The sequence below is a fragment of the Gopherus evgoodei genome, chromosome 2 (genome assembly GCF_007399415.2).
Source record: "Gopherus evgoodei ecotype Sinaloan lineage chromosome 2, rGopEvg1_v1.p, whole genome shotgun sequence".
Taxonomy (NCBI): domain Eukaryota; kingdom Metazoa; phylum Chordata; order Testudines; family Testudinidae; genus Gopherus; species Gopherus evgoodei.
The window spans coordinates 30,715,136-30,740,970 of record NC_044323.1 but is presented as its reverse complement, the minus strand read 5'-3'; the positions used below and the strand labels follow the sequence as shown (position 1 = coordinate 30,740,970).

Sequence of the window (25,835 nt, the reverse complement as noted above, 5' to 3'; positions counted from 1 at the left end):
CACTGCTCAATGAGGAGGGGGGAACAGTAACGGGAGACTCGGAAATGGCAGAGATGCTTAATGACTTCTTTGTTTCGGTCTTCACTGAGAAGTCTGAAGGAATGTCTAGTATAGTGAATGCTTACGAGAAGAGGGTAGGTTTAGAAGAGAAAATAACGAAAGAGCAAGTAAAAAATCACTTAAAAAAGTTAAATGCCTGCAAGTCACCAGGGCCTGATGAAATGCATCCTAGAATACTCAAGGAGTTAATAGAAGAGGTATCTGAGCCTCTAGCTATTATCTTTGGGAAATCATGGGAGACGGGGGAGATTCCAGAAGACTGGAAGGGGGCAAATATAGTGCCCATCTATAAAAAGGGAAATAAAAACAACCCAGGAAATTACAGACCTGTTAGTTTAACTTCTGTGCCAGGGAAGATAATGGAGCAGGTAATCAAAGGCATCATCTGCAAACACTTGGAAGGTGGTAAGGTAATAGGGAATAGCCAGCATGGATTTGTAAAGAACAAATCGTGTCAAACCAATCTGATAGCGTTCTTTGATAGGATAACGAGCCTTGTGGATAAGGGAGAAGCGGTGGATGTGATATACCTAGACTTTAGTAAGGCATTTGATACGGTCTCGCATGATATTCTTATAGATAAGCTAGGAAAGTACAACTTAGATGGGGCTACTATAAGGTGGGTGCATAACTGGCTGGATAACCGTACTCAGAGAGTAGTTGTTAATGGCTCCCAATCCTGCTGGAAAGGTATAACAAGTGGGGTTCCGCAGGGGTCTGTTTTGGGGCCGGTTCTGTTCAATATCTTCATCAACGATTTAGATGTTGGCATAGAAAGTACGCTTATTAAGTTTGCGGATGATACCAAACTGGGAGGGATTGCAACTGCTTTGGAGGACAGGGTCAAAATTCAAAATGATCTGGACAAGTTGGAGAAATGGTCTGAGGTAAACAGGATGAAGTTCAATAAAGATAAATGCAAAGTGCTCCACTTAGGAAGGAACAATCAGTTTCACACATACAGAATGGGAAGAGACTGTCTAGGAAGAAGTATGGCAGAAAGAGATCTAGGGGTCATAGTGGACCACAAGCTTAATATGAGTCAACAGTGTGATACTGTTGCAAAAAAAGCAAACGTGATTCTGGGATGCATAAACAGGTGTGTTGTAAACAAGACACGAGAAGTCATTCTTCCGCTTTACTCTGCGCTGGTTAGGCCTCAACTGGAGTATTGTGTCCAGTTCTGGGCACCGCATTTCAAGAAAGATGTGGAGAAATTGGAGAGGGTCCAGAGAAGAGCAACAAGAATGATTAAAGGTCTTGAGAACATGACCTATGAAGGAAGGCTGAAGGAATTGGGTTTGTTTAGTTTGGAAAAGAGAAGACTGAGAGGGGACCTGATAGCAGTTTTCAGGTATCTAAAAGGGTGTCATCAGGAGGAGGGAGAAAACTTGTTCACGTTAGCCTCTAATGATAGAACAAGAAACAATGGGCTTAAACTGCAGCAAGGGAGATTTAGGTTGGACATTAGGAAAAAGTTCCTAACTGTCAGGGTAGTTAAACACTGGAATAGATTGCCTAGGGAAGTTGTGGAATCTCCATCGCTGGAGATATTTAAGAGTAGGTTAGATAAATGTCTATCAGGGATGGTCTAGACAGTATTTGGTCCTGCCATGAGGGCAGGGGACTGGACTCGATGACCTCTCGAGGTCCCTTCCAGTCCTAGAGTCTATGAGTCTATGGCAAGAGTCAGTTTCTGAAATATGCTATTTAGTCTCTTCTGGTAATACTTTTTTTTTTTTTTTGCCCCCACTTCCAAACTTTCTTGGGAGCCGTATTATGCCATAATATTTTATTATTAGGCACAACACCTGATTAATTTCATTGGGGAACTCTGCTCAGAAATTGATGGTAGAATATGGACCATGATTTTCAGTGAATGTGAACATATACACTCTTTGCTTTCTCCTTGGGAAAAGTGTATGCACTCGCCTGTTTGCAGTGAAGGTTAAATGCAAAATTCACAGATTTGTATCTTCTTGTGAGCTGAATTAGAGAGATGGGACCCTGTGTGCTCTCGGGCATGCACAACATAAAGTTACATTTCCCAGTCTACAATGACCTTGACATACACTTTTTACCTGCAATCATCAGAGATGTTTTTCAGTTAGGTCTGTTGCCTTTGAACCCCTAAGTATGGTATTGGTTGTAATGGAAACTCTCCTAACAGCCTTGTGGTGATGGGTGTCTGTGATCTGATTCAGGTGGTTGGTGTCAGAATATTTCACTTTTTTTTTTTAACTGGCCCAAAATACTTCATTTTGAATCAGTTCAACAAAATATTAAACTGCATTTGGTCACTTCCTTGTCCTGAAGAGTTTTCAGTCTAATTGGATTTTACTATTTAAAAGAAGATTAAATGGTCAAGGTAAAAACCAGATCCTATTTAAAATGTTTATTTTTAATAAACTGCTACATAAAAGAAAAGGAGTGAGAAATAAGAGGTTAAACCTCAAAACTAGCACTGCCCAACACTTCCATATAAGATCCCATTTTCAGTTGCTTATAACTTTGCCAAACTTTAACCGTTTGAGCTGAAATTTCCCATGCAGAATATGAGCCACAGGATAAATTTCTTTCGAAAATTTCAGCTGAAAGTGGTTATCTGTTTCTGAGAACAAGGTTGGGAGAAATACATTGTTTTGCTCTTACTGAAAAAAATAATAATCTTGCAGCCATTTCATTCATTGAGAAGCTCTAGTGTCCCCGTGTTTTGGATCAGCAACTTGAAATTTGTCATGGTGTGACCTCTGTCAGGAATATCTGCTTTTCGCTGTACCTGTGAAAATCCACCCTGTTAGCATACTTTATGTGGCATCAATATCCCTCTTCTGGACTGCCCCCCCAGATCTATAATTGTACCATAGATGCCCAGTCCCATCTTCCTCTCTTGTCTGCATCCAGGGTGGTGGTGGTGATTAATACGCTGTAAGAACTTAAACACCAAAGTAATATTTTAGCGGTATCACGGTCCAGTGGAGTAAGCATAAGACTGAGATTAAGGCATCCTAAATTCTAATTCAGGAAGTGTCACTGACATACTGTGTGGCCATAGGTCAGCCAAAACCTCTTTGCCTCAGTTTCCACATTGTTAATAGTATTCATTCCACATTGAGTAGTTCTGTGGCCTACAGTGTGCAGGAGGTCAGACTAGATGATCATGATGGTTTTTTCTGACCTTAAAGTCTGAGTTTATGAGGAAGCTGTCTGAGTGAAATGTAGAGGCAACGAAAGCTGAACTGGGGTAAAGGACGAAGAGGAGTAGATTGGGAGATGGGGTCTGCTGAGCTAGGACTGGAACAGGAGAGGAAAACTGTGATGGAGCATGATGGGGGAGACTGGTACTGTATGGGCAAGGAGGCTGAGAGCTGAGGAGAAGGGGGATGTTCGGGTGGGGGAGGAGGCTGGGACTAGGAGCTGGAGGATGAGGGAGGGTAGACTCCGGCAGGTTGGCAACCGGGAGCCAGGGGGAGACTGGAACTGTGAACCAGTGAGGGAAATGGGGGATGAACTAGAAGCCAGTTCCTTGGTTGTTTAGAGGGGGCCTTGGCCACTGAGATTGGATGAGAAGCTGCACGGAGGAGGGGAGAGTGGGCTTGGCTGGACAAGGAAACTGGGACACAGAGACAGGGAGTGGGGATCCTGGCAAGAGGAGGGGGTGAGAAGAGACTGAAGTTGGATGAAGAGCCCTGTGGCCGATTGGGCACAGGCCCCGTCTGCCCAGTGGCTAGTTGCCTCAGCCAATTGGGGAAAAATGAGCACCCCTGTGCCCTGACCCCGCTCTCTGGCAGGCGCACCGGGCGGGTGGAGTGGGGCAAGCCACCGTGCCCTGCTCCTGCTCCCAGTAGGAGTACTGAGTGGAGGGGGCAAGCACCTATGCCCTGGCAGGAGTGCAAGGGTACAGGGGACTGCAGGTGGGAGGGGTGGGGAAGGGCCCCCACTTGCTGTGGCCCAGAGCCCCACAAAACCCTAATCCGCCTCTGGAAGGGGCCAGAGAGACAGACTTGGACTGAGAGGCAGTGAGGGGGAGCGATGAGGCAGATCAGACCAGGGGCCAGAAGAGGAGAATTGGAACTAGCTGGGCAAGGAGACTCACACAGAAAAATAAGACGGAAAAAAAATCACTTGTGGGTGAACACTTTTTACGAAGCAGTCACTCTATAGCACTCCTCATCCTAAAAGGAAACTTGCACAACACTTTCAAAAGACGAGCCTGGGAGCTTAGATTCATTACTCTGCTAGACACTAAAACTTATGAACAGAACAGAGACATTGGAGTTATGGCTTATTACAACAATCTGTAGTTCGCTAACCCCCTCTTTTTGTCCTATGACTGCAGAAGTGTTAACAGATCACTCTACCTCAAATGGTCCCTTACAATATGTGCTATCTACTTACGCTAAACAATTTGTTCCACCTTGTATTTAGCTGTGATGCTGGGAGTTCCTTTCCCAGATCTGAAGAAGAGCTCTGTGTAGCTCAAAAATCTTCTCTCACCAACAAAATTTGGTCCGATAAAAGATATTACCTCAGCCATCTTGTCTCTCTAAGGAAATAGACAAATCACTTAAACCAAACTTTTCACAGGTGGTCACTATTGTGTGTTCCTCATTTTCTGGGTGTCTGACTTGAGACCCTGAGGTCTGATTTGCAGAAGTGCTGAGCACTCAGAACTGCAACTGAAGTCATTGGGAGCTGTGTGTGAACATATAACATAGCAGGGGTTGTTACTCATTGAGGGTCTGCTTTACAGAGATGCTGGGCATGGCACCTCCCACTGGCTTCAATTAGAGTTGTCAGTGCCCAGCATTTCTGCAGCTCAGGCTCTAATGGACTATGGACTATGTAGAGAACAAGAGAATGTATATCAAAGACTCGGATGATGAGATAGAACATACACTGTGCAGCACTCTCCAGTTCTGCCACTTCGCTGAGGCACAGTCATTCAATTCACAGGATGAATACTGCTTGTATACACTCATTAGGTCCAGCATATGCATCTTTCAGTGATACTGCACCAGGGTATCGATATCATTTATCTTCTCTCGCCCTTCAGGCAAGAATGACAATTCTTTCTTTTGAAAGCTAAGGAAATGTTAAGGGCCCAAGACAAATGCACAAACGAAGGTGTTTGATAATATACAACCAGGAACTCTCTTAATGTCTCCCTCCAGGGGTTCCATTGTATCCAAGTACTGGCGCTTTTAGTCCTTAACTATGCTCACGTATGTGTGTTCTAATGCAGTTTTTTCATGGGTGAGTGCATACTTGTTTCTTTTACTCTGAGCATTGTAGCTTAGAGGTAGCCAAAGAAAGTTTGACCCATGTTTCCACTGCACTATGAAGTTGGACTGGCTGATTTTGACAAGTCGGAAACACTGGCGAGATAACAGGCATCCTCAGGAAGCAAAACCTATCAGAACACGGTGATGTCATTGGCAAACAAAACAAATGAGCTCTGGGAAAACAAACTGTTTTCCAGCATTGTTGATCTTACCTCAAATTAGAACCGCTGCACATCCACTTTCTGGCCCAGTTTGAGAGTCTTTAAAAGAGAGCAATAGTTCAAGTCTCTCACCGCCCCCTCCTCCATGGGGAACGTTATTTTGCTGTCGTTTGCTTTTTAATATACATAATTTTCATTTGTTCCTCAACCAGAACTTAACAGGATAGTAAACCAGGATTGTGTCCATGGGCATTAAGTTAACCCTGTGTGTGCCAAATAAAATCAATGTGTTCAGGCAACATGTGGAGAGCTCAGTGTTTGAGGTCTTGTTTTAAATACTTTTTTGCCTCGAGAAGCCATTTGGAGGCTGAAATAATGCAAGATCTGATCTTCTTACAGTATTTCCACAATCCAAGAACGATAATGTTGTGAGAGGACTAGATCTCACATTTCCATCTTGTAAAATGACTGCTTAGTGCCTGTGGAAAACCATGCAAATATTAGAACCTACATACACTTCTGTAACAAATCACATTTGAAGACCCAAGGAAAAGTTTTGCAAAGCCCAATCCCATATTCAAAAGGGACTTAGGCACTTACGAGTCTGGTTCCTTGAAAGTCAGTGTGATCTAGGCTCTTAAGTCACTTACTGCTTTTGAAGACATTACCTCTGAACCAGAACATAAGAATGGCCCTACTGGGTCAGACCAAGGGTCCATCTAGCCCAGTATCCTGTCTTCTGACAGTGGCCAATGCCAGGTGCCCCAGACGGAATGAACAGAACAGTTAATCACCAAGTGATCCGTCCTGTCGCTCATTCCCAACTTCTGGCAAACAGAGACTAGGGACACCATTTCTGCCCATCCTGGCTAATTGCCAGTTGATGAAATCTCATGCTCCAGTGCATCAGCAGATTGCCACAGAGGTCAAGAAGGAATTTCTTTCCTGCATAGTACAATTGTCAGGTATATTTGGTGTGTATGTGCCATTGTTGAAAATATAATACTATTCACCATACTAAATCAGATCAAGCATATGTCCCTGTTCTGAAGCAGGTCCCATCAGTGGCCTATGCAGCTGTCTGAAAGACAAAAAAAACATTTTCCCATGAGATTTTGTAACTATAGCAATGTTCAAAATGGATATATTTTTCAAACCCACTTCTGGGATCTCATCAATTTTTTTCTATCAAAATGTTACCAGAATTGTGTTTGAAATAGTTAGTTATTTTAAACCGTGACAACATTTAAAAGTTTGATAAACAGTTTGATTAACATCACACAAACTTTTGTGAAAATGTTGAAGTGTTGACAATATTTTACAAAAAGTTCTGTTTTCAGTAAAAAGCCATTTTTTGTTAGGAAACGTTTTGTGCAAAAAATAGTGGATGGATCTGGTGGCCAGTCTCCTTTTTATCCTTCTTATGTCATGTTCATCTCTGCCTTGAACTGAGTTGTTGTTGTTTTTTTAATTTTGATGTTGGTGTTAAATCCTGCTCTCTTTTTTTGCTCTTGGGTGAGAACTTCTGCATCTGTTTCTTTAATTTGTCGTGTATACGCTAGACGACATGCAGACAGGAACCTAATCCTGTCCATATGCATGAAATATTGATTGTTACTGAGTGTTATACTCTTTGATGGGGTATCATGATAGCAACCTTTTTCCCCCAGTCAGCTTCAGAATGGTACCTTTCACTCTCTTGGGCTGAAAGATTCATGATCATCTGCTGTTCACAGGAACCCTTCTCCACAGTAGCTCCACCCTCTCCTGCCAAGCATAGACTTTGAAGGAAGCTGAGATCTTGTGTATTAAACTAAACTCTAATGATCTGCAGCCCCTTGCTTTACAGGTTCTCTTGGTTAACATGCAGACTGCTGATCCACTTCAAGGCTTCATCAATAGTGCTCCTGATCTGCTATCGTGGAGCCAAGGTATCGCTCCCATCACTTCCAATACACTCACACACTTTTGACCCAAATTCTTTGCATTACCACATTGGAGCCAGAGTCTAGAACTGGACGTGATTCTAAGAATTCAGTGTTGCTGTGGTGGGACACACCCTTTCCTGCCTGCCTCTGAATCACAGTGGTAGAGGGAATGAGCAGGATAAGTTCTTTGTCATATTGCCAGGAGTAAAATCCATCCCTACTTTTTCATTGACCAAGGAGATGGGAAAAATTTATTAGATTATCTAGGCCATCTCCTTGCCAGTGCCCAATTGTCCCCATTTTTACATTCACTAGTGTTTTATTTTGGTTACTTTTAAAGGGATTTGTCAATTTAAAACTCCCACGTCTGTCTGAAAGTTTTGTACCTACAACTGTTAAAAGTAGCTGCTAAGATACCTTGACTGAAAGAAGCTAAGGAGGGGGATTTCTCTTTCCTGTTGGCTTAGTTTGTGCATTTGATATCACTGTGCGCATAGACGGTTTCATTGTTTTTCCAATCTGGTCAGTCAGTTGGTTTCCTTTATGTTGTGCAAAACATCCACACAAACAAGTGTGATAAAAAATTTTTAAAAGAAAATGTTAGTGTAAAACCACAACAAATTGGCTGGCGGACTCAGGGACACGTGCTTTACTTGAAATCACTTTTAACTCATTCTCTGAAACTGCTTAGATTTCAAGTGGACAACAATACTTGAAATGCCCCAAATGATCAGGGCTTCCACCTCTTTCTATTAGAAACTGTTCCACAGGATTAGAGATCTTGCAGACAGGAATGTTTCCTCATATTCAACCTCCATCTACCTTTTTTAAATTTCATCCACTTACTCCTGGTAAAAGGAACTGGCCTCCCACCTGAAAAGTAGAAACCTTGGCTTTGAAACACTAGGAAAATTGCCAATATGTACAATATGTGTACATGGGGCTTGAGCCTTTCTATCTGTTTTGGTAATGGGAGCAATATAAGTACCTATAATGTGTCTAACATATTTATCCTCACAATACCCCTGCGAAAGAGGGAAGTGCTGCTAACCCCTTTTCATGATGGACATCTGAGGAACAGAACAACCAAGAGACTTGTCGCAGATCACACAGAAGGTGTGTGTCAGAGGAAGAAATTGAACGGAGGTCTCCCAAGTCGCAGTCTAGCACTCGCCCCATGGCACTGTCTGCCATTCTGAATCTATCCTGACTTCATTTATGCTAGTCTTACTGGGAGCTAATGGAACTAAGCCCTATCAATAATGTCACTGTGCTGGAGACAGCTGTGTAGCACAGCGGAGGTACTGCAGTGTGCAGTGCCATTGGCCACCACTGGGGAGAGTCTGAAGCTGCAGTCTCTGTACTCGGGATGTCATTATAGGTGGCTGCTCTGAGTAGTCCTGGCTCTGAAGCCCATAGACTCCGAGGCACAAAGCATGGAATACTGGTTCCTGTAGGACCACTTCTCTCTTGGTGTGGAGTATAGGGCTTCCTGCAGCCACAGTCCTTCCCTGCTGCCTCTATTTCTCCAGGACCAGCAGTGTACAGGTGGGTGTAGCGTAGTCCTGAGTGAGTTGTTGGTGGATGTCTGGTAGGAGGGAGGCGGGTTCTGTGCTTGTGGAGGAGTTTTCTGACGTGTGTGTGTGTGTGTGTGTGTGTGTGTGTGTGTGTGTGTGTGTGTGTGTCTGATGGAAATGGGGGGAAAGGTTTCAGAGTTGAAGGGCTGGTTATGAGATGTGGAGAGGTTAGGTAGGCAGTGGAAGGGCTTTTGGATAGGTATGAGGGCAGGGTTGCCACCTGGCCACGTTTTCCCAGGATCATCCCTTTTTTCTGAAGTCGGTGTCCTGGAAAATGCTCATACACACAGCTGGCTGTCTAGTTTTATGGGCTCTTAAAATCATCCGAGTTGTCCTGGCTTTTTGTACTTCAGAGGTGGCAACCGTCGTGGGGGACAGGGTCTGCACTGGTTGGGTTGAAGGAAGCTGGGAAGGCTTGGGGAGGTTCTGAGCTAGGAGTGGGATGTGCTAGGTTTACAGAGTTGAGTTCAAGGGGCAATTAAATCCTTTAGTGAATGAGGCTGGGGGTGACTTGGTTGTGAGTGTGGGAATGGGGAGACAGCAGGGAGATGACAGGCTAGAGCTATCTAGGAGGGAGGGGGAGAGGTTGAGATGAGGAGAGAACTGTGTTCACCCACCCTGCCCTTTATGGTGAAGTGTCTCTGTTTTTCACTCTGAAGAGCAGGGCACTGACGTGGAAGAGGGCATCTCCTATCTCCCCTGCCACTTCCCCATATCCCCACCAAAGGACTTTCCTGTAACACCTCCCCAATGCTATCCCAGTTTTTTATTTTCAAATATGATTAACCTTGAGGGGTTATTTTGGGCACCAGCTACTACTGGGTTTTTCCCATGATGTAACTCCACTGAAGTTACTACTCGTAACTCTCAGTACTGAAAGTGAGATCAGAATAAGACCCATGGTCCAAAGGTTTTGTCTATTTCTAAATTGCCAGTTTCTCTCTCTGCATATTGCCTCCTTCAACCCCTGACAAATATTGTTTTCATTTGGCCACTATCCAGGGCAGTAGGAGAGAAAGGGTTAATATTGATACACACCCCCCAAGCAATAACAACAGGAAAAGCATATTTCTTCCTTGCACCTGTGTGCTGTCCAGTGGGCATTCTATTGTTTATGCAGTCACAGTGGATCTTTTTCTCTTTAGAGGTTGAATAGCTCTAGCAGCCAGCTGTTCTGTCTTCTGTGTTTTTTACCTCCTCTCACAATTCCAGGTCTTTGTGTTCTAGAAACAATTAGGAATAGAGAAATCATTCGAGTGGACCTGATCTGACCCCACCTCCTGTTACTGAAGGGTTTAAAAATAAACAACAACACCGTCTTTTCCTTTAAAGAAAGGGATTCCACTCCTTTCTTCCATTAATTTGACTAGTACCTCTTGGCTGGCTTTTTTATCCCTGTGACTATCTGCTGATCATTCTACTCTTCTAGTACAGTGTATCATTTAGTAGGTTTGAGGAGCCCTGCTTTGGCCAAAAAAAACCCCCAAAAAACAACCACCCACCATTCCACAAATGTTACTGAGAAGTGTTTTATTTCTTTAAAGTGTACAATACCACATATAGAGGGGACAGATTCTTTAGGCTCTATGCAGAGGCTGGTATAGGTTCTAAACTGGTTTAGAAATGAATTATTTTCAAACCCTTAAATAACAATTGCATGATCTGCACAGGCACTGTTTAAAGTTTGGTTCTGTGTTGAAAACTGACTTCTGGAACTCACTAAGTAAATGTGTCATGTCCCCCTTTAGTGTCTACTCCATATAAAGTGTCTCATTGATAGCAGTGAATGAAGTTCCTTCTTTAGCACAGAGTAGAGACTCTTTGTAAAGATCAGCCTTGGTGACAGAACCCAGGAGTTCATGCACCAAAGCACTGGCCTGTAGCACTTCAGCTGAAGGAGAAACTTCATTAGCTTCTAGAAGGTTCTTATTCTTTATGCAGACATGCCACTACTGGGGACATGAAACACTGCGCATGTTATACAAGCCTCCTGTCAAGTGTCCTATTCAGTGTCATACTCAGGTTTTGCTCTCTAAGCGTGTTTCAAGTCTCATCCACTCACTTCAGTGATGTGGCAGAACAGCACTGCTAAGAGATGGTGAGCTGGAGTCTATTCATCTAGGGAAGTGTTTACCAAGTTCCAAACCAGTGAAGGCTTGGTACCCCAGAAATATGACAAGCTAGAAGAGTAGAATAGACAGTAGATTACAAGAGTGAGCTAGCCAAGAGAAACTGTTACAGATCAACTAATTTGATCTGCAGAACCTATTACTAATAGCAATGTGCAACCAGCAAAGAACTCAGGGTGAGTCTGTAGGGCTGGCAGATAGGAGGAAAAATCTTTTAACTTTGGATTGATGCCATTTGCTTTGGAAATCCTTGTGCAACAACACACGTGGCTCTAGATGCAGTTTACTTGGCTTCTTTGATTTGTATTACACCTATTAGCTGATTGCAGATTTCAACAGGCTCACCTAGGCAATACAGAAATCTCCCCGAAAAGCAACCTTTAAAGACTGTAAACAAGGGAGTCTAATTGGGGGCACAGCAGCAGTGCCTTTATGGGCTAACATAATAACCTTTTTTTCTTTTCTTGTTATGCATTATTTTTGTGCCTGTTCACCTGCTAATTTTGATAGAATTTGCAGGACTCCAGGAGGAGGCTGTACTGCCCTGCAATCTAACCCCTCTCCGAGCATAAAGCACAACTCCACCTGATCACAGTAAAAACCATTTTTGGAGAAAATGCTTTTCTCAAGGGTTTTCTTATCTCCAGTGCAAAGCTTCCCAAGATCACTTATCAAAATCTGAAAGCTGCAATCATCACCAAATTCTTCACGCAAATGGACTGACTCAGCAGCAGCAGCTCTGCATCTGTTCCCTGGCTGAACAAATTTAGGTATATTATCTAGGGAAGGTCGACACATGATTCATCAGCATCTGCATGTGCTTTAGTCTTAGGTATTTTATTATGTTGAGGCAAGAGAATGAAACTCTGCATCCAGTAGCCCGCAGATTGAGTTAAGTTGTCTTTCCTTATTAGAGCAGCCTTCTGTTCCCTCTTTCAGTGATGGATCCTGCTGGAGAGAGCTTTCTCCTGGCACAGCAGTGAGTGAAACCAGCACAACATGTTCAGTGTGGAGGACCTCCTGATTTCTCATGGATACAAATTGTCCAAAAATTCCTCTACTTCATACGAGAACAGAAATGATGGATACCAGCCTGAGATTACAGAAAATAGAACTAGTCGGGGAACGCTAAACGGGTTTGAGATAGACTCTGGAGCCTGCATTTACAACAAGAAACCACTGGCAAAAGGCAACTTGAGCAGCAGTGAAGGCAGTCATTGGAGCCAAGGGAGGCATGCTGGTCCCGGTTACCACCCAGACCTCCAGGGTTTGTCCACTTCTCATACTTCAGAAGGGAGGTAAGTGTCTGTATCATGCCATGGCTTGGCTTTCTCCTCTCTCCCCTTTCATTCTAGCAGATGACTGAGCATGACTTCAGCCTCACTTACCCCTCTACCTGTGATAAGTGAGCATTTGTTTGCTTCTGTGCCTGGCAATGCACTGAAATGTTACATGCAGCACACTAACATTAACACACCTTTTTGTAGTGTGTAGTCTTTATCAAAATAGCAGAGGGAGGGGGAGGGGCAGTTTAATGAATCAGTAACACCCTTTACAAAAGGTGGGGAGGAGAAGCGCAGGTCAGATAGGATAGGTCTGCACAGTAACTGAACACCCGTGGCTGGCCTGTGCCAGCTGACTCAGGGTCATGGGGCTCAGGCTGCAGGGCTATTTCATTGCTGTGTAGACTTCTGGGCTAGGGCTGAAGCCTGAGCTCTGGGACCCTGCCACCCTGCAGGGTCCTAGAGCCTGGGCTCTAGCCTGAGCCCAGAAGTCTACACAGCAATGAAACAGCCTTGCAAGCCTGAGTCAGTTGGCATGGGCCAACCTTGGGTGTCTAGTTCCTGTGTAGACATATCCTATGTCTACAGTGTAAACCTAGGGTTAGTAGGATTCAAGCTGTCTGACCTGTGTCAGGAACCCTGGGCATTTTAACCCTAGGTTAATAATTTTCTGACCTGTGCTTGAATCAAGGGATCTGTTGTGCACACAGCAGTGCATAGACCTGAGTCAAAGTAAAGATATCCCAAAGTGCCTAGCCACTCCACAGTGTCGACATTCTAGCCCTAGGAACATGGTGCACTGTGGGAAAACTCTACTGCCCACCCTGTGTTCTTGATGGGACTCAGGTGCCTGTACGGAGTGAGTACACAAAGCTTGTAATTAGTTCCTTTGGTGGCTGTCTCTGTAGAATGACTGCAGTTTGAGAAGGCTTTATACCGTTACACTCTAATCTGAGAATTGAGTTCTCCAGCTCTAGGCTGAGTCACACTGGCAGGAAAACACCCATGTGCACCTGTTCTGAGGACAATTAGGACACCAGTCTCCAGGGCTGGCAAACTATTCAAATGAAACATTGCAATTCTTAATGTTTAAAATGGGATGTCCAGTGAAGGGGTTTGTGTTGGGCTGCTCTTTTATTTATTTTTATCTGTTTTGAGGTTTGAGATAAAATGTAGTTTCAAAGGAAAAACACACAAACACCCCAGCCTAGCTGTTGCCTGCTACAGAGGAGTGAAGTGTATCCTCAGGGCTTGGGATGCAGTTGCTCCAGCACCCCTTGGGGATTCCTTATCCCTGCCCTAACTGCACCCCAGGAGGCAGGGCTAAGGGATCCCCGGGAGGCTGTGGGGAAATTCTGGGGCTGGCTCCCACTCATTGCCCTTACAGTGCACACTGCCCGGGTGCCTCTGCACACACAGCCCCAGGAAGTCCAGAGGGGGCCAGGGAGCAAGGGCCAGAGAACAGAGCAGGATCAAACACGGCCCTGAAGGGTGTGGGGAGCAGTCAGGGTGTTGGGAGTATTCCCTCTCCCAGCTGTGCTAATCCAGGAACTCTGCTGCTCCCCTTCCCTGCAGGGTAGCACTTGGTCCCCGCACTGGTTTCTGGCCCTTGCTCCCAGGACCCCTGCCCTCCATGGGGCTGCGTGCAGGGGCTGCATGCACTGTCATGGCAGAAAGTAGGAGCCAGGCTCAAAATTTCCCTATAGTGCAGAAGAGCTGGAGCTGCTATTGCAGGAGGCTGCAGGGAATTTTTGGGTCTGGTTCCTACTTACTTCCCTGAGAGTTCACACAGCCTGGGCACCTCTACACATGCAGCCCAGGAGGGGCAGAGTCCCAGTTTAACACGGGTTCAGACCCTCCAGCCCTGCAGGTCTTGGGACCCTTGGTCCAAGCCCTAGGTTAGCACAATTGGTGTGTGGTTGCAAGGGGAGTTTGGCTTGAGCCTAGGCTCACGTTGCCTTTTTTGTTCACTATTGGGATGTTTACACAGCAAAGATTTTGCTTAAGAAAATGAATAGTTGTAAAACAGAACCCACTCCTTATTTCTCATGTGTGCGTCGATCCCTGGTGGATATCCAGCTGAATGCAGCTACTTCTGGGGGAGCTCTCTCACTAAAGAGGGTCACAGTCTTGATTTTTTGGCAGCTCTCATGGAGTAAATAAGAGACGGTGTCTGTAAGTTCCTGTTAAAGCAGCTCAGACTCAGTGGAAGCCCTTGTCACCACTTCATAAAATGTGCTTGCACCACTGCACCTCCCGTCATGTACAGTGTGTGCACTTTTGAATTGGAATAAAATGGACAGGAAGGACTCTGTCTAGAATGTGTATGGAGCAGTCAAGTTTTTGCAGCCACTTGTATGCTAAAAATGAGCAAAGGAAAGAGCCTGGGAAGATATATAAAGCAAGGCAAAATATACTGGGTGGTTATCAGAAAAAGAGGGTCAGTTTCCTCTCCACCTTCCTCTGTCCAAAGGGTCTGGAAAGTGTTACAGTCCTGGGTGAGCAAATGGGATTTTGTCTTGGGGCATTCTTCTCCAGTGCTGGCCTAACTCACCTGTACTGCCTCCTCAGGCTGCCAGGCTTTTCTGCTCTGTCCTCCACATCTCCTCCCCTTGCAGGTCACCTGTAAGCTGTTGATCTGGGCACAGAAGTGTTCTTTCTTCCCACCTAGAATTACTGAAAGAAGCAAATTCAACAGCTGTGCAGCAGCAGTAAGGCAGCCAGGGAGCTCAAAAGGATCTCTGGTCTAGGTGTGGTTCCAAGCTTGTTTGGCCGCCTTTTTTTGTTTTTTTTGCTGGGGAGGGGAGGTGTCTTTCAAGAATGAGGATGGGGAGCCAGTGGAGGAGGTTCTTTTAGGAGCAGGCCTTCCCTTTGTTGGAGGGAGAGAGACTAGTCGTCAGCAGCAAAGTAATACGCTATTAGAGATGGAAAAACGGCAAACGCAGACAGAGCATATGGAAGGTGGAAGGGAGAACTCTGGTTGGACTTGGAGTTGGGTACATATATTAAGGGCACATCAACATTACAAGAAAATACTAGCTTGCTTGTCTTGCCATAGCCAAGATGGGAATGTCTTTTAATGCTAGTGTGGATGGGGAAAATTTGGCAGACTGGCTGTGGTAGCTTTTAAAAAGAGTAGGGTTAAAAAACAGAACTGGGTGTCCACTCTGTGTGTCTCTCCCTAACCTCTTAGGAAATGGGAAATAATGGAGTAGAACCTGTCTGCTTACACTGTAGTTTAATATTAAATCTTGTTTTTAAAAAGCTCCCTTTTGCCCCTTAAAATAGGGACCCAAATATTGGGCCTGAACTGCCGTAGTCGTGGCCTTTTCATTAAATTAGGTACCTCTCTTTTTCCATGTTGCAAGTCTTACTACACAGCAGCCTTGCGAGGAAATCGTGCAGACACCAGCAGTTATTGTCTATGGAACGCATTTGGTTTAAACTCTTGTGTTTTCTGTCTTGCAATCCATTTTTCTTGCATCCAGAGAGAAATATATGAGCTTGTGCGGCAATCACTTGGTGGGGGGATGATCTTGCAAACACTCTCTCTTCCAAATGGGGACACTCAAACACCTCTAGAGGGCAGAGTTTATTTTTCTTTCAGCTACCAATCTAATTAACATTGGTAGCTAATTAGGTTGGTTGCTGATGGAAACTCAGTCCCTATCCTGTCATTAAGCAATGGGCCTTCTCTTGTCTGGTTTCTCCATCTCCCGCTTTGGCAATGATTTTTTTGGTGTGCCCTCTATTCTGCACCCCCGTATGAGGCCCCCTAACCCTTGGTTCGCACCGCCCCCTTCAGGGCCTATGCTTTCCACTCCCTCCCTTGAGCCCTAAAACAGTGTTAAGGAAAGATGACCCTTTCCTCTCCCAGACTGCAGCAGTTGGCCTCACTGGCTGAAAAACTGAGATGGGGTGGAGCAGAAGCCTCTGTTAATTGGATTTCCTCCTGGTGCTGGAGCCATGGCCCCACTTTTTACTGGCTGTAAGGATGAGCGATGGGTGGGGAGGGGCTGGAGAGTAATGAGCGGGCGTGGGGCCTTGGGGAGGAAGAGGCAGCACAGGTGCAGGGCCTTGGGGGAAGGGTAGTGTGGGGGGGCACATGGTTCAGGCACCGGTGGCCCTCCACTTTTAGGAAGCTTCCATCACTCTTGTCCTGGGGAGCTGGTGGTTTGAAGCTCTTCTCCCCATCCTGATTTTCAGCAGGGGACAGTAGAACTAAGGTCACATGGTTCCTCCCTAACCAATTGGAGCAGTGGCTGTAGAAGCAATAGTGGTGAGGCTTGGAAGCTGCTTCTTTCCTCCTGAGCTGCATCTGATCAGCATGGATCAGGGGCATAGCCTTGGGTGGGCTGCGGATCACCCACATAGCATCCAGGCCCACCCAAATTGGGGCTGGAGCCCCCCAAATCCACGGGGTGAGTCATCCCAGGCAGGGGGCACTCCTCGTGGGGGTGGGTCTGGGTGGGACTAATGCTGGGGGCAGAGACTAGGGCGGCAGCAGCAGGTGGTGCCGGCAGGAGAGGAACCCAGGCGGATAGACACCAAGGCGTGGGTGGGATGGGTGGGCGGAGCTTCAGCCCCATCTGCCCCATGGGCACACCTCGCAGCCTGTGTGCTCTGGAAGGTCTCATCAGCTGGTGTTCGCTGAGCAGTAAGGGCCAGCTGCAGGGTGTGAGAGAAGGCGGGCTTTCCATCCTTCCTCCTCCCCCTTCCCCTGCCCCCTCCCCTGTCATTGCCCACCCACCCAAAAGTTGGGGCCTACCCAATTTTCCTGTCCTAGCTACACCACTGGCAGGGATCCTAGTTTTCTGTATTTAAAAACTAAATTATCTGAGTTAAAATAACCTAAAAATCTACGTTTTTCCACAATTAAAAGGAAAGGCAGCTGGGGCTCGGGCAGTCAGCCTCGCATGATACTTCCAGTGATGATATAATTGATACGTTTTTATTTTTTCACAGAATATACAAACTAAAGATTTGCTGTAAAATACAGCAATATACAAACTAAAGAGTCTGTGTTTTTCCGCAGAGAACAGATTTCTAGGATCCCTGCTGATCAGTGATTAGCAGAACTGCCCCCAATCTGGGATACAGTAGATTATGGAGACCTGTGGGGGAGGGGGGAACTACATAATTCCTACAGTTGTCAGGTGAATTTAAAGCCCTGTGGTCTCCTCCATGAGAATATTGTTCATAGGGTGTGTTGAGGACTAAGTAGCTAATAGACATACAGTGTTTTGAACACCAGATACTGCATAGTGATTATTATTAGTGTAAGCAAGTCACACTTGTAAATGCTGATGGATGATGACCAGAGACCGTGCCCCCTAGTGGATAGTGTTGGCAAAGGCACTGAGTTCGAACACTGCTACAGTTGCTCTTTTGTTTAAAAATTTCCAAAATTGTGTTTAAAACTTTGTCATCAGTGTAATTTCAGATAGAACTAATTCACACCACATCTAGGGAAGTTATCAAAGAAACTCTGATCCAGAATATTTCCAATATGTGTGTTTTAAAATAGAGAGACAGCAAATGGGCTTGACAGCACACGTGTACTAGCTAGAGCAGTCATTCTCAAGCTTCTGTGCTGGTGACCCCTTTCACATAGCAAGCCTCTGAGTGTGATCCTCCCCTTACCAATTAAAAATACTTTTTAATATATTTAACACCATTATAAATGCTGGAAGCAAAGCGAGGTTTGGGGTGGAGGCTGACAGCTCATGACCCCCCATGTAAGAACCTCACGACACCCAGAGGGGTCCTGACACCAAGTGTGAGATCCCCTGAGCTATAGGAACAGCTGTTAGAAAATAATTTTTACCACATGGGTCATGATCCTGTAAACACCATCCAATGTGGTACGCCTCTCGGTCCCCCTATGCTTAGAAAGTACATGTTTGCAGGATTGGGTCCCGAATAAGGTATATTTAGAACTCTCACTGCACCTCTGTCCGAAGATCTCAAAGCGCTTTAGAAAGATGGTTATTAGCGCAAATTTACAAATGAGGAAACTGAGCCACAGGGAGGCTAAGTGGTTTGAACAAGACTACCCTGCAAGCTACTGGCAGAGTGGAGAATAAAATCTAAGTCTCCTGACCCTACTCTCCAGCTCTTAATGGATTGGCTAACAAGCTTTCCTTATTACTGATTTATTCTGTTAAATATAGTGGCCTACATTTTCAAACATGTCTGGTGATTTTTGATGTCCCAGTAATTGAACACCCAACTGAAGAGCTGGTAAGCAGGGCTGATTTTACAGAGGGCAGATGTACTGTATAACATTTTTGGTTTTGCTTCAGTATGACCAGTTATATTGCAAGTAGTGTAGGGCAGAATTGCACAGTAAGTGGTGATGTTACCGGATATCAGAAAATTTCACAACAGGTGCCTCTTGATCATTCTCTCCATGATAACAATTCAGTTATATTCTCAGCTGTGGATATGGCCACAGTGTCCTGGATACAAAATTATTTTTCCATGTGAACTAGTTCAAAGCTATTACTTGTCATCGGAGATGTGGTAACTGCTTCTGAAATCACCTCAAGTTTAACTCAAAGTAAGGTCACAGACCTTCTTTTCTATTACTACTATTTTCTTCTAACAAGAGAAATTGGACAGGGGGGTTGGAGGAGAGAGAGATTTTAAAATTTCTGTCTTCTTACCAAAATAACATGAACATTTCAATCCAGTAATTTAATTTTTTTCCTCAGGATTTTTCTCCATACCATGTCCCTACTATCCTCACAGCAATTAGATTCAGGAATGAGTCACATGATATAAACTGAATAATATTCTGTCTCATTAATATACATATGTTACAAGGTTTAGAAAAGCCCTAACGTTACCTTTCTTTAAACATGCTTTCTGCATTCTAGTTGCTATGATGACATAATGTAGATCTTCAGTATGGTGTTTTACGTCCTGTTTAGAACTTCATTCGTTACTATAACTACAAAATACTGTTTAAACAACTTCTGTATAAAAAAAAATGTGGTTACCTTCTCACTTTTAAAGAGGCAGGATTTTCTCTCCTCTGAAGCATACATTATGACTAGGGGAAACAATCACATAATTTTGTACATTGAAGGCTGACTCTTTTGTTTTCTGGTGGATTCCCACTAGAAATCTAGGTAACACTTTCCCAGGAGTTTTATTCACACACACTACTTTCATATAGCCAGGGCATTTCACTGATCCATCATCAATAACAGTAATAACTAACCTCAGTGTTGATTTACTGCCTAGAAGACCCTCCAGTGGTTTTGATATTATATAGTCTTGAATAAGTACTGCTTGTGATTTTGTACTTGGTATGTTTTTAATAGTTTAATATGACTGATCTCTCCATGTATTTTCTATCTTCTGTGCAAGATCTGGTAAATAATGCCTAGCTTGTCTGTTCCCTAGACCCAGTCACTCTCACTCCCTCCAGTCAATAGCTACACAACAGCATTATAGCATTATGAGAAAACATAAAGGTAGCAGAGGTGGCCTTGGTAATCTCCAGAGGCTGACAGCATACAGTCAGCTGCAGACTCCCTCATTCTGAAAGATATAGTGGTTTAACTGTGGTAAAATTTCCAATATAGGAGATATTCCATTATAGCCCATGGATTAATATAGGCTTTTAATATTGACCAGGATCCAGATAGCAAATTGCATTTTATATGAGAAACTTTTTGTTCAGACAATGGGTTTTAATCCATCAGACTTAAAACAAAAATAGTCTTTATCCCAATTCGTTTTAAACATTTTGCTTGATAGGATAAAGTTTGCATACGTAAAAGAAAATTATTGAAGAGTGTTCTTGAATGTGGATTGCTTCATTTTCATTAGGAATTCTGAATTTTCTTATCTATTTAAACCTTTTTTGTGAGACGATTATTAGTTTTTTGGCAGAAACCAAGAGCAGACTGTACATATAACTCAGGGTGGGGGAAGAGGAAGGAATTTCTTGGGTTCCGGCTACATTCTTGTCCTATTTATGTCAATTTTGATTTTTCTCTCTTGTGTTATGCCGGTGGTAGTTGCATAGTAAAATAATGGCAGTTAGATTTTTGGACACCTTATTTACAAGAACAGCAGAACCACAGTATAACTAAAAGATAAATTTTTAATGCAGGAAGCTATCCATTTTCCTTTGGAATACTATGTAAAGTATTTCACACTATGTCTGGAAACATGGGAAGGATCTGATATTGTCTGCTGGATATAATTCAGAAATCTGAAGTTCTATACCTAAAGTTGTTTGTTTTTATCCTTCCTTTTTCATGTTTCAGTGATGTGTTTTGCTAGAAACAAACTTAAAAGGTTACACACAAAAATTAACCGGTTATTTAAAATCTCATTAGAACTAGATTCACATAAAATGATTCATACCACAATGGTGATAAATTTGAAACATCTAGAGAGACTTATTCCTTAAACAAACGCAAAAGATCAAATTAACCAGAACCGCCTTCTTTCAACCCTTGTGCTGTAATGCAAAATCCTGTTTCTTACAGAAATTTATGTTAAGAGAGTCCCCCTACTGCCTTCTCTTTTTAAATCTAGAGCCATATTATATTATGCTTGGTTACCCCTGTACAACCCTGTGAAGTCAATAGGTTTTGATGTAACTGAGAGCAGAAATTAAGGTTCAAAGCCTTGTTTAACATAGTCAATTCACTTTTCATAGTATATATTCAATAGGACTCTACATACCTGCACAGCGTACAACATTGTGCACATTGTTTTCAACAGCTATGCATACCAATTAAAAAAAAATGCCATACTAACGTGCACGTGTATATAGCTTAGCCGCCTTACTTGCCTGGGAGAAAATGTGTATGTTAATTACTAAGAGAGGATTTTAATGTCCTATGGTTGTGAATAAATTATAGAAACTGAGAGTGGAAACCCTATTGGCATAACTCAGCATTTGACCCTCTAATAAAATTCCCCATAAAGGAAAGAGGCTGCATTTTTATAGCTTGCCTGTGACACTGCATTTCTTTTGCAGGTTTTATGACAGACATCTGTTAGCATGGTCTTCGGGGCCCAAGACTGATAAAGATCTGGCCTACTGGAGAAGAAGAGGACAAGACTTTAGCATGTTTCTGGGTTACACTGACAAAGGAGACTCTGAAATGAAAGGATTGGCACCACCCCATGAGGTGTACAGACATGCTAAAGAAAGTCAGCTGGAGGTTGGAGCAGGAACAGAGAGTGTGACAAGAAGTGGCTTGCAGGAGACCTGGAAAGTGCCTGGTGATTACAAATGGCAAAGTTTAAGAACAGAAAGCTGGAAACAACCTAAAAAATTAGGAAGACAAATGTCTGATGGTGATAGAGAGAAACTACTTCAAGATCTATACTCATTGAGCCTGGGAGACAATGTACTTAGCTCCCATAATAAAGGGAAATCACAATCATTGCCAAGAGTTCTTTCACCAGAGACCCTGAAGTGTGTGGAAATACCCTCCCTGGTGAATAATCATCACTTCCTAAGTGGAACTAAAGCACTCTCGGGTCCCCAAAACAGACTGCCTTTGGAATTTACAAAATCCAGGGAAACAGGAAGCCACCTTCTTCCTCTGGCCAAGCCCAAGTATGGCAGACCCCTTAAACCTCCATCCTATGAACTGCACCGACAGATGAGGGCACCTGTAGAAACCAGTGGCTTTCAGGACCACCAGCAAATAGATGAGCCCATTTCATATTTAGCCAAAGGTAATGAGCCGAAGCAAGATATTTACATTCCAGACTCTGGTTTAGAGCCCCCTGTCTATATACCACCTCCATCTTACAAGTCCCCACCTCAGCCAAGTGTGAATCAGCATTCCCTCAATGAAGTGCCTAACTATGACTTGTGCTTTGACAACGGTCAGCAGCATTCAGTAGAGAGGACCCTCAGCAGCCATCGACCCTCCGCTAACACATTGGAAACTGGAGGTGAACACTGCAAAGATGACCACCTTCTTCATGGAAAACGAAGCCATTCCAGGCACACTGATGACTACCTGAATTCCATTCAGTATATTCCTTTTGATGATCCTCGAATACGGCATATTAAAATAGCACATCCTGAGAGCCGCCAGAACAACACTAAACACACTGATAATACATGTAGGACCAATCCTACTGCTTTGCAGGAGAGAACTATCGAACTACAATACAATAGTGCCTTTTTGGATCCATCAAACTTACTAAATACTGTAAAGGGTGAGAGAACGCCTGACAGCACCACACTTTACAACAGGTGGTTGGCAGCATCTAACGGAGATCAGGAAAACTGGGCCCTGCCTGACCAAAGAGACAGTGGTGACACAGATAATCACTCCCCTGAAAATGAAACTAATCAGGAGTACACAAAGGGCAACTTTTCTGTAAGAAACCCACATATGGATAGCACCTGTGAGACTGTTACTAGAGTAAAAAAGTTTGAACCTGGAACTGGGATGCAGAGCAAAAAGAGTTCAAAGAAAAAAATGAATGAAACTATATTTTGTTTGGTGTCCATCCCAGTTAAATCTGAATCAAATCTGCCAGATACTGATAGGAACAATAACTTAACACAGAGCCCTGATAAGAAGAATGAATTTGATAACAATGGAGCTTTGCAAGAACAAAGTCTTTTAAGTATGTCTTCCACTGACTTGGAGTTACAAGCTCTCACAGGAAGTATGACCAATAAAACTGAGTTACAAAAACAAGAGCTGTGGAAACCAGAGGAGTTCAAACAAATGAATGACCTCAGATTTACTCAGCCTAGAAAACACAGGGAACTCAAATACTCTGGCTCTTGGCCAGGCGATCAGTACAAAGACCAGCAAACACAGACCTGTTTCACTGAAGACCCTAAAAACTCACAATTTTTCCATGGTATGAAACCTGGTGAATCAAATAATAAACTGATGGCTCCAAAATTCTTAACCTGTGCAGCATCTTTGGTTGGGTCAGAAGAGGCAGGTTTATTCCCCGATGACAGAAAATGTAGGCAGAATACATACAATATGAAAGGTCAGATGAACCTCAGTCCATCCAGCAATAGTGCATTTTCAAGGACTGCCACCTCCGTAATTCAGGCACATTCACCAAAGGCTTCCCAGAGCCAGGCTTATGGGTCCTACACAGCCATGCCTACCCAGGAAAAGGAAACTGGCACAATTCCCAGGGGTGATGTGGTCAAGGGCGAAGCAAGTGCTCCCTGCAAGAGTAAAGAACTATTCGGTCAGTTTCTCTTGAAACCTGTCGGTCGCCGTCCCTGGGATGCAATAAGTGAGTTAGAAAGTTTTAACAAGGAGCTCCAAGAACAGGAAGAAAGCACTAGTAGTGAAGATGGTGCGGAGAGTGAGGGAACAAAGCAGGACTGTGTTCCTACAAAGATAGGGACCTCCAGGACTGATGAATCAACCCAGGAACTCGGACCTTGTAAGCAGCTAAAAACTGTGGTACCAGAAGTTCCTATATTTAAGCAAGGAAGAGTTAAAAGTAAGTCTGAAAGTTGGAGTACAGAGCTTAAGTCTGATGATCCACATATCTGTGTTGGATCACACAGCTCCTTGAATGCAAAAGAGAGCAGTAGTTTAATCAAGCCAGCAGATGGAAGTGTGATAACAGAAACAAGGAAGCAGGAAGCCAAGAACAGAACAAACAAACAGGGAGCAAGTTCAGGCCCAGTCAATAGAGTTTTGTCCAGTAGTCCAAGTAATGCAAATCAGAGTAATCCATTCAATCATGCGGACTTAAAGGAGACAAAAGAAGATAGAAATTACATAGCTAATATTTTAGATTTTGTAAAACGGAACAAAAGCGCAACTCCCAGGAGTGATAAACCTTTAGAGAGAGGATCTATAGTAAGATTGTCTTTAACTAATAGAAATCAAGGTCATTCTGAGCCAGATTTGAGGTCTGTGGGACTGGATATTGACCCTGAACCAGGTGCTAACAACTCTGATTTTTTTTCTAATGCAAATGCGATGGAGATCCCCCAAAATGAGTCACTGCAGGCAAGAGCTGCAAGGATTCTGGGTATAGAGGTAGCAGTGGAGTCTCTAATTCCTGGGGACAGAACTGGCCTCCACCAATACACCAACCTTGCAAATAGAGGCCAGGATCCTGAATTTCCAGTAGGGAGAACAGTACGTGACAAAGTAGAAACAAAAGACAGCTCTTATGAGGGCAGACGAAAGTGTGGCTGGACAGAAAGTTCTCTCTTTGTTGGAGAGGAAGACTTCCCATTTTGGACTGGTGAATACCAAAGCTCTGACCAAGAAGCCAGATCTAAAACTCTGGTAACTGAACGAGGGTTTGAACAGCGTGCGGGTCTCAACAGGCAAGATGAGGATCCAGACCTGCCTTGCAAGTCTGTTACGCATCAACTTGCTGAAAGAAACGTGATCATTCCGAGCTCGGAAAAAAAAGTTAGAAGCACCTCAAAGGTGATTGAGACGTTACAAGGCAAACTTGCCTCTCCTCCTAGCCGAACAGTCATGGATCGTTTGGTGCGAATGAAAGAGATTGACTCAGTTTCCCGTATGCGGCGTCTGAGTATCAAGAGTGCAGATTCAGGGGAGGAAGTAGATGAGGAGAAACCATCAAGGGTACAAGAGGAGAGAGGAAGCTATGCGCCACTCAGCAGTAATGAACTCTCTCGCAAAATGGTGCACACAGGTGCTGTTTCCAAGCGCATTATCTCTCTTGACGAAAATGGACACGTAACTACGATAGGCAAGAAGAAGGCTGACCGAGATTTTTGTTTAGGTAAGGCCCAGTTTTATCATTATCTGGGATTCAGTTAGGCTCTGTTTTAATAGGAAACGTACATCTACTCCCCCTGTGGTATCCTCAAAAGAAGTAATCTTCCTGTTTACCTACTGCCATATACTACAGCTGCTATAGTATAGTAATTTGATAGGCTATAAAAGGATTAGTTGTCAATAAAGAATTGTAGTTTTCTTGCAGTGAGCATTATCCTCTGTTATTGCAGCCACTTGGGTTCTGATTATTGAAGTTCATTCATAAAGATGTAGGACTTTCCCCATTACCTAACGGTTTCAGAAGACTGTGTCAAAAATAAAGTGAAATTTCACAATACCTGCCCTGGTTTTACGCTCACACATTATGCTCCTACCCTTTCCATGAATATCCAGCTTTTTATTCTCAAAGTCAATTCTAGTTCGATTCTATAGTCAATAGACAGGACACATCAGAACTGAGAAGAAATAAAAAATAGAACTTATAAACCTGCTATATTCTAATCTGAAGCCACAGGGAAAGGGTTAAATATTCAGGGTAGAAATTGTCTAGATAATATTCATGAGACATTATACAAAATGTTTCAGATAACTGATATCCCCAGAGAAAACACGAGGCTGAATCTTTCAGCATATGCTTTAGAGTCCTCTGCTCCTTGGGTCAAGGAT

General features: G+C 43.7%; 1 protein-coding gene across 9 annotated transcripts in view; it reads left to right on the top strand.

The window, feature by feature from the left end:
• Positions 1–25,835, top strand: part of JCAD (junctional cadherin 5 associated) — an 87,434-nt gene that overhangs the window by 51,439 nt on the left and 10,160 nt on the right. For 7 of the 9 annotated variants that reach the window (XM_030550267.1, XM_030550261.1, XM_030550259.1 and 4 more), the window contains 2 exons: positions 12,080–12,438; positions 21,431–25,173. In XM_030550267.1, the coding sequence (XP_030406127.1) occupies positions 12,140–12,438; positions 21,431–25,173 (4,042 nt within the window). In that variant the 5' untranslated portion in view covers positions 12,080–12,139. Of the gene's footprint in view, positions 1–7,374; positions 7,438–8,922; positions 8,983–12,079; positions 12,439–21,430; positions 25,174–25,835 lie in introns of those variants that run through there. The other 2 variants (XM_030550262.1, XM_030550266.1) reach the window with 2 other exon arrangements.